General features: G+C 39.6%; 1 protein-coding gene across 2 annotated transcripts in view; it reads left to right on the top strand.

Annotated features, from left to right (window-relative positions):
- Positions 1 to 12,269, top strand: part of AIFM3 (AIF family member 3) — a 337,117-nt gene extending 324,848 nt beyond the window's left edge. The window contains exon 20 of one of the 2 annotated variants that reach the window (XM_078667038.1): positions 10,904 to 12,269. In XM_078667038.1, the coding sequence (XP_078523164.1) occupies positions 10,904 to 10,943 (40 nt within the window). In that variant the 3' untranslated portion in view covers positions 10,944 to 12,269. Of the gene's footprint in view, positions 1 to 1,662; positions 3,637 to 10,903 lie in introns of those variants that run through there. The other variant, XM_078667037.1, reaches the window with a different exon arrangement.
- The last annotated feature ends 776 nt before the right edge of the window (positions 12,270 to 13,045 follow it).

Raw genomic sequence — 13,045 nt, 5'->3', positions numbered from 1 at the left:
GGGATAAGATTGCTGCTGGAATAATGGTCTGTTGAGTGCAAGGATTGAAAATTCCAAGAATGGGTTTGAGACCTTGCAGGAACCCAAAACAAGAGCCTGCCACCGATTTTGCCTGCGCTTCATAGTTTACGGTGCTGTCCACCCAGATGTCTAGATTTTTGGCTGTGGCCTTGGGTCGGGGGAGGCCCAAGGGAGGAGGGCCACCCGTGGTCGCCCCAGGACTCAGAGTTATCATGGCAGGGGTCAGATTTTATAATGAATTGCCAGTCATGCTAATGATGGAGAGAGTCAACATATATTTGGGGATCTGAATTGCTACTCTAAATCCTTTTTCACTAACATTGGGAAAAATTATAATATTATGGGAGGGGTTCAGTCTCACTGTCTCAATTCTAAAGAAGGAATGTTTTTATCTAATACTATAATTTAAAAAAACATTTAATTAAATATACTATTTGAAGCCATACAACTTTTTTTTATTATTTATTATAAATTGGAAGTACTAAAAACAAATTATGTAATATTATATTCTATGTTATATTTTTTCACAATTTCATTACCAATTTCTAAAGCAAAGAACAGCTATTGCCTCTATTTTGTATTCAATAACATTATTTTTAAAAACAAACGTTTATATATTAGTCTAAACATTGAGCTCCAAAATATTCTTTAAATAACATTTGTCAGAAATACAATGCTAATGCAAAAAGACATTAATAACAATTAAATACCCCCAACATGTTTGTAAATTACTTTTCCTAATAATAATAAACAAACCACATTAAATCATTAAAAAAGTAACCCATGTTATTATTTATTCTTTATAATGTATACATAAATGAACCCATTGTTTATTTAATTATCTATATAGTTTATTTTAAATTAATACATATGATAAGAAAAATGTAAGTGAATTAAATACTATAATAATTATTAATTTCAGAATAATGAACATATCACTAAAATATAATAGTACCCTCCTAATCCTTTAATAACACACACAACCTAAAAAATAGAGAAATAATAGTGTTATCTATTGATAATTTAACACATTGAACAATACATTTTAAAATTGGTAATATAATTAAATACAAACGACATACCAGCCGTAGCACAAGCTCCCATTGAGAGCCGGTTTACGGCTGTAGCACAAGCTCCCACTAAGAAATGGGAGTATACAACTGCACCATTCTATTTGCAGTGTCGGGACTGCCGACCGGAGGTCGATAGGTCCCGAGATCCTGACAGAGTCGGTCAGAGGCAACACCGACCAACATCGTAATAAGGCCCAATGTTCGATTTGGTAGCGTGTTACTGAATTGCAATTTGTGCTTTGAACATATATAAAAGCATTTTTGCAGTCGGAAACGGCCTGATTGGGCTGTTTCCAACTGCAAAAATGCTTTGTACATATGGCCCAATATTCATGTTGCACTCCGATTTGTGGTTCTTTGTATGTGGAGTTTTTCTCTTTCTCTTCCTGTGAATCGCCCTTTGACTTCTTTAGAGAACCTTCCATTGGTTTTTCATGTCCTTTAAGATCACTCCTTTAAACCCCTTTAACTATTAAAGTTGCCTTTTTGGTAGCTGTCATTGCGGACTATTTCATTGGGTGCTCTTTCATGGTCTTTAATTCACCCTTATTCTTCTTTTCTTCCCAAGGTGTCTTTTAATATTCACTGTTCTCAAGAAGTCATTCTTCTTTCCTTATATTCTTCTTGTTCTTCAGAAGAAGATATTGCTTGTTATTGTTTAGGGGTATGTAGAGCAGAGTTCTTCAATCTGTGGGGTGCAACCCCCAGGGAAGCCATGGAGTCCTGGGAAGGGGGGTGCTCATTCCCCAGCCTCACTTGTGACTGGAATCCAAAAAATGTGCTTTCCTTTTGGAAAAAGACAACCGTCCTGGAACAGCCAATTTCAATTGTTAAAATACTTCAGCTGAAGTTTCATTAATTGAGTCTCCTGTGCTGGGGAAAGCTTTTGTGCCAGGGTGCCTGCTTGCCTGAATGAAATGTAAATGTGTACTATTAGTTCATCTGCAAGTGTAAAGGGTGCTTGGGAGCTGTTGATTGAATCAATCCAAGCTTTGTGATGACAAAGATTTGGGGTTTTTGAGTGGCAGTACAAAAAGTTAACAACTGTGCTGTGATTAATGGTATTTACACAGCCCTTAGTAACCCTAAGGAGGTGTTGAATGGACAGTTATGTAAAAAATAAATGGCATAACATGTACTTTCGTATAACTAAAATCTACATTTTTGAAGCACCATTTTATTGTAAAACTATTTGCACACTTTGTAGCAGTCTATCTTATACAGTGTGTAATGCAAGTATAAAATATTGACTTATATATTTACAGTGCATTCTGTCAAAGACTGTGACTTTGTAGAACTAAAAATACACAAGTCCCTGTTTTCCACTGCACCAACCAAGAATTAATTATGTGGCTCACTTGTTACACACAGACCTCTGCAGTGCATCAACTAATAGAGGTTTCATAATCTGCTGTTCCCACTGAGTAACAACTTTTTTTTATTGATTTTTCATTTAAGCTGACCATTATTTTATATTTTTGAGCTAAAACAACTTTCAGAATATTTTGGGGCTTTTTTATGAGAGGCCTAACGCTGCCAGAGCATCATATTTTTGGATGTTCCAGCGGCGCAAACATCTCAAACATACCTATTAGGCGGCGCAAAGTTACACTGCATTGCTTTGCATGGCCTCATGCATCAAGGAGGCGTTTCCTTGGGCATTGCATGGGGGTTTCCACGCATCACCCATGGATTTTGATACTTCCCCAGATTTACAAAATCACGTACACCTGGGGTAGTGCCTAAACCGTATGCCTCCCCAGAGGAGGCGTAACATGGGGAAATGTTTTAATTTCTCCTTGTTTTTCCCTCTTTCCATGCATAGGGCAGTGCAGCAGGAAGACATGCGTCACTGCCCTACACCAATTTCTCATAAATTAACCCCTATGTTTTTAGCTACAATTTTGACCAAGCCCCCATGCTCACTGACCTTTGGTTTTCTAAACACTGTTTAACATTTTTTCCCACTCTAAAAATTATTTGCTGTGGGAATTGGGGGTGTTTATGGTTGTCGATAGTTTTCGAGGATGAGGAGTACCAGGTTATAGAAATCTTTGTCAGGAGGGGGTCCTTATCGCTAAAAGATTTTTTGACATGGGAAGGCTCGGCATCAAAAAGTTTGAAGATCTCTTATGTAGAGGTTATTTGACTTTTCTGGACTGATTTATCCTTTTTCATGATGAGATCATTTGTTGGAATGTTGGGGCAAGGGCACAAGAACTTGCCTCTCTCCATTAGTAGATGGATTCAATCGACCATTACCTTGGCTGATTGCCTGTTGGATATTCCTCTTCCATTCAGGATTCCGGGTCATTCAACCAAAATAGCTCATTCTTGGGTGGAGATTACAAGGGTTTCCCTTTCTGAGATTTTCCATGCAGCCATATGGGTCTTGCATCATGCCTTCATTCCCCACTACCATTGCAAGATCTGAGAGGGATGTTAAGAATATTGGTGTTGGAGTTCTTTCTTCTCTTCTGTCCAGAACATTTGTTATGTTTGATTGATGCTGTTAAAAATAAAGGCACTGGATATTGCACAATCAGGGTCTTATGTCTAATTGAGAGTGCCCTGAAGGAATCGTTGATATTTAATGCAACTGATAAACTCCAACACCAGGTGGGTTTAAATGTATTAGGTGCAATACATGGCACCTATTACAACTATTTTGTCTTTAACAGGCACTGACTCGTAGATTTTGGTGGTACTGCACCTAAATCCACATCTCTGTAAACACTGGGCCTTTCCTCCCCAAATAAAGACTGGCAGGTTTGACAGAGGGTGCAAAGTTTATCGCACCCAGTAATCACTAGGTTTGATAAACATCACGCCACTCACCATTGCGATCACTGCACAAACAGGTATTTTGTGCAGTGATCACAATTTACTAGAGAGCTAGTAATCAAGCCCTGTGTGTTTAGTCTGCTACACTGTTTGAGAACTTGATTGACAGGCTTATTTGCTTTGGTGTCCTCATGTGTTATGATTGGGACAAGAAGAGGTAAATGGGGTAATGCCTTGATTACTTACTGATAATCTTTTTTACTCCTAGTCATAGTCTGCCTTCTCTCAGTATTAGCACAAACAGGACTGCGCAGAGGTTATCTGGCTCGGAAAAGATCTGGGGAATTATGGGAATGCAAGCCCCTTATGGCACCCAGTATTTCAGTGAGGCTACATTCACAGCTTCACCCTCTGGAATCCCTGTCTTGGAGGTGGGATCCACTGTACTTGCTATGACGAGGCACGAGGAAGAGTAGGACTAGGAGTAACGAAGATTACAGGTAAGTAATTCAGCCATTGTTGAAAATGAGTATGTGCAGGCATGTGTAGTGTGGAGAATTGGTGTATAACTGGGTATTTTCTGGTCTTATAATGTGTCATTGTTAGATTGTCTGTGTGTTAAATACAAAAAAAAGAAAATGAGAGAATTGCAGTGTGTTCTATACTATAAATTGTCTTCCTTTATTTAATGCTCACGGAAAATTCAGGATATTTCTTCGACTCGGCAAGTATGTTACTTTTTCATTGCAATGTATCTGAAAGTCATAAACTAAGTTTTTATGAAATGGCAAACATTTCTGTGCGTATTGCAGCCGCGGCTAGTAGTAGGTGTAACTGCAGGGCGGTGATGTGGGGAGCGGGAGGGGCAGGGTGGGGGGTAGTAATGTATGTATTACGGGCTTTAACAGGTAAGTAAACATATAAATAAATAAAATGAATTGTTGTGTGCACTGCATCCCCAAATGGGATGCAGTGCGTGCAACGAATCACTGATTCGTGGCTGGCGTATTGTAGGCCACAGATTAAAATCTGGGTGCATTCTCAAACATTGATTCCAGTGAAACCACCACAAAATTTAGAACTTCTGGTATCGTGGATGACATAAACAAGCATTGGTAAACCAGATGGTTGTGGCTTTAAAAGGGTGAACTATTGGATTTTCCAATGCTTGTAGGCACTGATAGATAAAAACGCATGCCTCAAGATGCAATGCGTCCCTGTGCAACAATCTTGGAATCAGGTTGATATAAAGAAAAAAAGATATCCAAAATGGCCGCCATGCTCATTATGCTGCATTTGCGTGCACCGGCAACGCTACATGTGAGCGCATGTTTTGTGACACGTTCACTCGTGTTGTGATGCCTGCTTGCTCATATTGGTGTCGATTCACCAAAATGTGAGGGGTAGCTTAAGTGACGTTATCCAAACTTTCAGCCACCAATGACATCATGGGAAGTGACATCATATTATTATTTTTACCCTGATGATGTTAGAGAGGGCGTTGCCATGACTTCTGACAAGGTAGTGATACTGCGGAATCAACAATAAATGAAGGATTAAACATTACATGCAAGATTATTAAAATAATGCAACAGGTTTCTAATTTGATGCAAATAGATTTTTGTACCACACACACGTATGTGTGTGTGGTAAAAAAATAAATAGATTTGTATCTTATATCTGCTTTAGAAATGTTTATATAATTTTATTAATTTATAATTATTATATATATGTTATACACATATGCGTACAAATCTCATAATTCCATGTTGAAAGTGGCCCATTCGTTTTATCTGTAGCACACTTGTGTGCTCCCTAAGAATCCCTTCTAGAGACACTGAGGATACAATTAAGTGAATGAAAACACGAGCAACAAAAAGCAACATCGGCTCATATCAGTCCCGCTTTACTTCAGTGTCTGACACTGCTTTTGTGATCTCTAAGGCTAGGGGTCCAAAGAGCAAGCCAGGGCTTGCAGCTGCCACCCTTGATGACCCCTAAATAACGTCCATGTATGTCATTATGCATTGCTGCCATTTTTAATTTACCATCTAGAATTTCTGATAGCCACGTTAGTAATGTAAATTACAACCTTAAGACCAGATAAGAATAATACAGTTTATAAGGTGAAAAAGGACGCAAGCAGTTGGCAGCTACCGGACCGTCGTAAAATAAATAAATACATTGAAAATAAGAAAATATTAAATCTCTCGTTCTTTCTTTATCTTTATTGTATAGTTATGCAAACTATTACAAACTTGGTACAATACACGAAGCCGGTCAAAAGTCTACATTATAAAAGACTGATTAAAAAGCAGTAATTGGTATGTAAATCTTACAGGGCTTTATCCGATGAGCTAACTTAAAATAAAAACAAGAACGTTCATCATAAAATTAATGCATGTAAACCTGAATTACATGCAAATACAAAATGTTTTGATTTATAATGTGCAATGTAAAAAAATATAAACAAATGCCATAATCTCATCCTTTCCCTACCAGCAAACATATAGTGGGCCTCATGAATTTCATGTATATACAATTTAGCTATATTTGGTGGACTTTCAGTCTTTGGATTATTGCTAGCCTGTTAACACTTAAATTCAGTTGATTGAGGGCTAGATCGTAAAAACATGCTGCGAGCCTCAATTAGAGAAGGAGATGCACCTGGTAAAATGTAAAATGGTTTAGATTTTGTAAAGAACGAGCCTGCAGTTTGGACTAGGTCAAAATGTTCCCCATTTAGGTGTTAATTCCTTTATTGGGAAGCCACCCATTCTGTAGGTCAAAAAAGTCAGTTTTAGGTGTTCAGAAAAATGAACCACCCAGTATGGATTTTAAATTCTCAAACTTGTCTCATACGCCCACTCTGTCCCTGGCCCATGCGGTGGTGATGCACGCTGGCAGTGTGGGAACCGTAACAGCTATCCAAGCAAAATGTTGTCTCGCCCGAAAGAAGCGCACTCTGAGTTGCTGCGTGTTTATTTAGTGAGGTCACAAACATCAGGATAAGTGCTAGGGAAGTACCAGCAACACCCGAGGCATTTCGGCAAATGTATCGCCTTGTTCACAGGAGGATGATTGCAGACCCCTTGCTGAGTTAAATAATACAAGTGAAATCAACTTTGTCGTAAACATCAAAAATGGGATAGCAATTCAATATTTCCAACGTGATTATGGCAGTCATATTGGACCATGGTGGTTGACATTATACATATATGTCATCAACTAGAAAAATTGATATTGTCACATTGTGAAATACATTATTGGTATACGATCAAAATAGATCTATGTGTATTGCATATCAAGAGCAGAAAACATGCTATTCATGCAATGTATGTGCTAACGTCATAGACGTGCTAGTGCCATGCCTACTGTTGACAGCGTGATTATAGCAGCCATATTGGACTTTGGTGGTTTGTATTATGTATATAACAGACAGTGATATTGTTGACAACATTCAATTGATAAACCAGCACCATGCCAAAATGAATGTCCACAAACAACATTGTACTCTGAAAGTACGATAGTGTTTCATATGTATAAGGCAGGCTAATGTCTGTTGCTTGCTGTTGCCCAGAACGGTGCCCCAACAGTCGTCAACATAAACTACTATTAGTGCGGTTTAAGTGCATGTCTGAGTGTCGGCATTCAGATCATATGCTAGTATGGAAATGCCCTACTGGGCAGTCACATCATTGTGACCATAGTATTGGTGGTATGCATAAACGTCAAGCAGTGCGTGAGACAGAGTCTAGCTGCTCGGTACTTACTGCTAAATGTTGTACTGAGCCCCAGTGGGCCACCTCATGGTACGTTCTAGTGGATTATTCATAAATGCTGACTACCCCCACTGGCGGAAATATAGAATGCAAGGATTGCATGGGGGCTGTAATATACCTGAGAAAGCAAGCAGAGTCTGGAAAGAAAGCCTTATGCATAAACATTCAATACATAAATTAACTATAAAGAATTGCGCCCAACCAGCACATAAAATAGATATTAACACAAAATTTTGTTCCTTCACACGAAAGTAGTGTGGTGTAATATAGTCCCTCAAATAGTTCTGGGGTGTATTCAATTGTGAGTTTTGAATTGTTTGCACTGGTGAGTTACTCAAGGTAAAAATGTAAATCAAAACCCCACCACAATATATTCAGCATAAAATACTCAAATGTTGCCTACGTGGGTACCTTACTGTCTGCATACTCTCACCTGTCACAGAGAGACCTGGTTCAGAAACAGCGAAATAAGGCATAAAATTCAAGATGCTCAAAGGGAGAAAGTTCTGTGTAAGCACCAATTATCAACTTCAAATCCAGATAGAAGGCGAAGCTCCAGAACTCTGCAGCTCAAATAGCTTTCCCTGTGTAAGGTAGACATAGTGAAAAGTGCTAAAAAAAGTGAGAGGAACAAAAGAGGGAGGCAAAGGACATGAAGAAAAAAACAACATTGAAATACAGTTCATTTGAGTGAAAGTTAAAAACATTAAAATAATCAAGCAGTTTGAGATTAAAAGATCAACATTAATAGTTAGGTCAGATTGGCTAAAGCATGATAATTACAGTCTAATACTTATTGAAGCAAATGAACATTCAACTCCTCATCAGTATTGAGGACATTCAGGATCTTCGTGTTCAGCTCCACAACGTGCTTGGAATATAGTTTTCTAGTTATCTGAGGGCTAGTTCCCTACCTCCCCCTCTGGTGTGGATTGATTGTATCAATGGCAGAGAAACTCAGGAAACCTGCATCACTGCTGTGAAATATAGTGAAGTGTCTGGCCACTGGGTAGTGGTTGTCCTGATGTGTATTGCCCTCAGTGTTTCAAAACACTTTTCTTGACCGGATGGATAGTACTCCCAACATACCACTTGTTACAGGAGCAGTTAAGTACATATATGGCAGAATCTGTAGTGTGCGTTTAGTATTTGTCAATGTAGTGATCTTCATTCAACAGGGTGAATGCAACATGCTGACATTCTTGCTATTCTGGGGGTCTTATGTTTGTTGCAAGCAAAAGCCCCTTCTCGTGTTGAACAACCACATGGTGCTGTTTTATTGGATGTTACTAGTGCTGAGTCTGTCCTTCAAGCTCACAATCTTCCTATATGTGATCATGTAGTGTTCTGGTACTATTTTCCTCTGACAGTCTTCCCCTTGCAAGATTTGCCAATTCTTACCCAGAATATATCTGACCACTTTAGACTTACTGTGAAAGGTCATAATAAATCTCACATTGTATTCACTTTTCTCATCATGGTTAGGTCTTTTGGGGATTAAAAGTTCCTGTCTAGTGGTGCAACTAGCTTTCTCAACCGCCGTCTTTAGTATAGAATCAGAGTAACCTCTGGACCTGGATCTTTTCAACATAGAATCACTCTCTACAAGAAACTTTTCCTCGGTGTTGCAGTTGCGTCGAGCAAGCAACAGCTCACCATAAGGTATACTGTGAATGAGAGGTTTGGGGTGACTACTCTGGGCATGTAGAAGTGTTTTCCCTGCAGTTGCTTTCCTGTGTAGGCTGGTTGTTATGCTGTTATCAATGATTTGCACCTCCACATCGAGGAACTCTATGGATGTTCCCCTGTGAATATCATAAAGATGTTGTCTACGAATCTGATCCATAGAATCACATATGCATTAAAGGTGTCACGTGTACCCAATATCTGCTCCTCCCACTACCCTAGAAACAGATTGGCAAACTAGGGGCAAAACAAGAACCAATGGTAGTGCCCTGCTGTTGTTTAAAGTACTAGTCATCGAACATAAAGAAGTTGTTCTTGAGACACAGTTCGATCATCTCTGAGATCATCTCAGTGTGGAAGAAGTATCATATGGATCTAGATTTGAGAAATTATCTGCATGCCATGATTCCTGTCTTGTGTCCTATGCTGGTGTGCAGACTTCCTACATCCAGGGTCACAAGAAAAAGTCTGGTTCCCAATGTATCCCAAATAAACGGTTTAGGAAGTCCTTGGTGTCTTGTATGTAAGATCGGACGACTGTAAGAAACGGCAGCAAAAAGAAGTCTACTTATTGGGAGGTATTTTCTAGTAGCGAACCTATAGAGGACACAATGGTCTTTCTGGGCGATTGGTCCTAAAGATGATAAGGAGTTGCTTCCATAGGTGCTGGAGCGTACTAAGCTATGTTGCTGCTACTAGAACATCTGCCTTTTAGTTCACCCAAAGATCTTCTGGTATTAACCTAATGAATTAAATTGCAGGAAATGCGGTTTACTTAAAGATTTCCATAAGGAGCATACACCCACAGAAAATGTATTACTGGGATCTAAGACATCTAATGTCTTGATACTTTCTCTGCTCTGCTTTTGCAAAAACGTGTATTCTTACTCTGCTACCTGCCTAAACTTGCTAAAAATGTTTTGATACGTTCTCTGATCTGTTTAACAAAAAGTTGTATTCTTACTCTGCTTCTTTTTTTGTAAAGCGCTCTGATACCTTATCTGCGTCTTGTTCGCGCTAAAGAAAACTCTAAAAATAAATAAAAATAACTTTTGACCTATGATTTATACACAGCTCTCTGCTTCAATGACATTACCTTGCTGATTATCAGCAAAGAAGAAGACACACCAGAGGTTCCCCCTCACTAACTATCGGTTACTACAATGCAAAGTACTTTTATAACAATTCTGTCTGAACCAGGTTCTGCAAAAATAAACACAACCAAACAAATACAATTATATGCACTAATCTGCTATAAAATGCACATACTTACTGATCAGCACTCCCTGTTATTTCCTCTCCACTTGCTGCTCCATCTCTCTCTCTCTCTCCTCCATCCCCACAAACATGTTCATTTCTTCCTTCCCCTGCACCCCTTTCTGTTCCTTTTCAAGTCATGCTTTGAAATTAGAAGCTAGCGGTCATACATGTATCAGTTACATCAAGTTACACTGGCTGCAGTTGCAAAGAATTTTCATTTTGTCATTTTTGGAGAGTAAAAAGTCATCAATTGTATATGGTTTCTGAGTAACAGTTACTTCTTTCCTTTTCTCGCAGAACTAATGACATGTCGTGGCTGACTGGAAAGGGCTCCTAGCATTGGGTTGGGAGGTTTACTTCGAAGAGACCTGAATGACGGAAAGGCATGGACCACCCATATCTAAGACAGCATTCATTTTTACTAAAGGTCGAAGAAGTGTCAAACATTTGAAGCTCATCTCAGGAATGGAGGATCCCTTGGCCGCGTCATTGAGTAGAGCTTCAAAGATTCAACCGGATTAGGACCCACACTCCCCACGGATTCACCAAGCCTGTCCAGAGAGAAGGGGCTCTTGTCCACTGAAGACACCTCCAGTAGGACAAACACACTTAGATCCACTGAGGGTACCATGGATAGGAGGGTTGATCAACGGCATAGGCAAACAGTCTAAGGACACATAAAAGTGCACGTTCACATCTTGCTTCGAACACTGGTGCGATTACATCATGTTGGATGAAGACAAAGAGAATATATTAATATATTTTTCATTTTTTAATGATATAGTGGCTCTATTATTGTAGGGAAATAATTGGGAGAACCAACTCTACAAAGCTAAGGGTGCTGGGGATTGGAGGATCATCTTGGTAAAATGCGGAGTTCTCAAGGGGTTCCCAGCCTGTGCTGAGTGATGAGGTTTGGGAGGAGGCTTAGCCGCCACAAGGAGTGGGCACCTCTCCCATAAACTGCTGTTTGCCTTCTATGCAATGGTTACATTCACAAAAATGCATGGGACTTGCCTGAGCAACAATAGAATGTCTAAAAATGGAACCCATCTCACGCACTGAATGACAAATTCACAAATCATTAACTTGACGCCCACCTGAGCTTGTTCTACGAATGCACTACTTTAAGAAGACATGGATTTATCGCAAATTACTTGAAGTACGTTTACTTTGAGGAAGGAATGTTCACTTGGGCTGTACAATGACAGTAATGCTTATTGTATGTCACACAACTGTATGTCGACTGCTTATAGACTATCTAGTGGGCTGATAACTTTTTGCCTGGTTCACTAGTTTGAATTCTTGCCATTTTAACTGGTTTGGAGGTTTAATAGATGATAGTTTTATGAAATAAAACGTGTCAGTTTCTTAAATGGAACAGCAAGCATTGTTTGCTTAAATTCATCTGTCTGCCCTAAAAGCTCCCATGCTTTTTTTTTTTAAAGAAATGACGTTTTTTTAAAAAGTAATCTGGAAAGTCGTGTAGCAGGAAAGGCCCAGAACATATACCTCGAGAATATTGTTCAAGAAGAGAAATCTCATTGGTTCACTGTAATTGATGAGTGAAATCAATGATAGAAGAAGGATGAAGTGGTTGCCCTCTTTTATTAGGATGAGCTGTGATATGAGAAATAAAAACATGGAAGAGTTTGTCATCAAATTTCAGGTCTATAATGGATATCAGTTGTATTCAGTGGCAAGGATTGATGTTTATGCTCGTACAATGCTAACTGGATGCTTGGTAATATGCATGATATAATTTTAATGAAGGGTTTACACACTCAAACTAAAGGTCTGTACTTGTATACATGAACATAAATTGGAGTTATATCTCAATGTAGATGAGAGAGAGATCCAGGACTGAAATGCACAAACTGAAAGGTTATCAACCAATGGATCCACTGCCGGACTGGGTACCAAAAGCAGCACTGACAAAACCAATCTGTCCGTCCGTTCTTCCGTCGGTTCATCCATCCATCCATCCATCACCTACCCATCACCCACCCATCCATCCTCCCCTCCAGTCGCAGCCGGCATGAGTCACAGGGGGGGGGGGTTAATTTAATGTAATAAAATTTAAATTAAAACTTACCTTCGCCTCCGGTCCCGCGTCACGTCTCCTCTCTCTGCTCACAGGAAGCAGACGCAGGCTGCCTCCCTCTCCTCCCCTAAGCCAATCACAATGCTGCAATGGCAGCATTGTGATTGGCTGGGACACAGACAGCACAGGCGTCAACGGGGAGGCAGTTTTCTTCATGCAGGCTGCATGCAGCCTACATGGAGAAAACAGGAGAGTGTGCATGACTGGTTTGGTCGGCCCTGGGGCCGACCAAACAGTCAGCGCTCACAACATTGGGCTAGCCACTCCTCCCAGGCCGCCCCCAACCAAACCCTTCTTCTGCTTTCTTGTAGCTCGTGAAGCAGAAACATAAAATG

This window comes from Lissotriton helveticus, chromosome 11 (genome assembly GCF_964261635.1).
Source record: "Lissotriton helveticus chromosome 11, aLisHel1.1, whole genome shotgun sequence".
NCBI classification, from domain to species: domain Eukaryota; kingdom Metazoa; phylum Chordata; class Amphibia; order Caudata; family Salamandridae; genus Lissotriton; species Lissotriton helveticus.
This window is presented reverse-complemented; position numbering and strand designations above follow the sequence as displayed.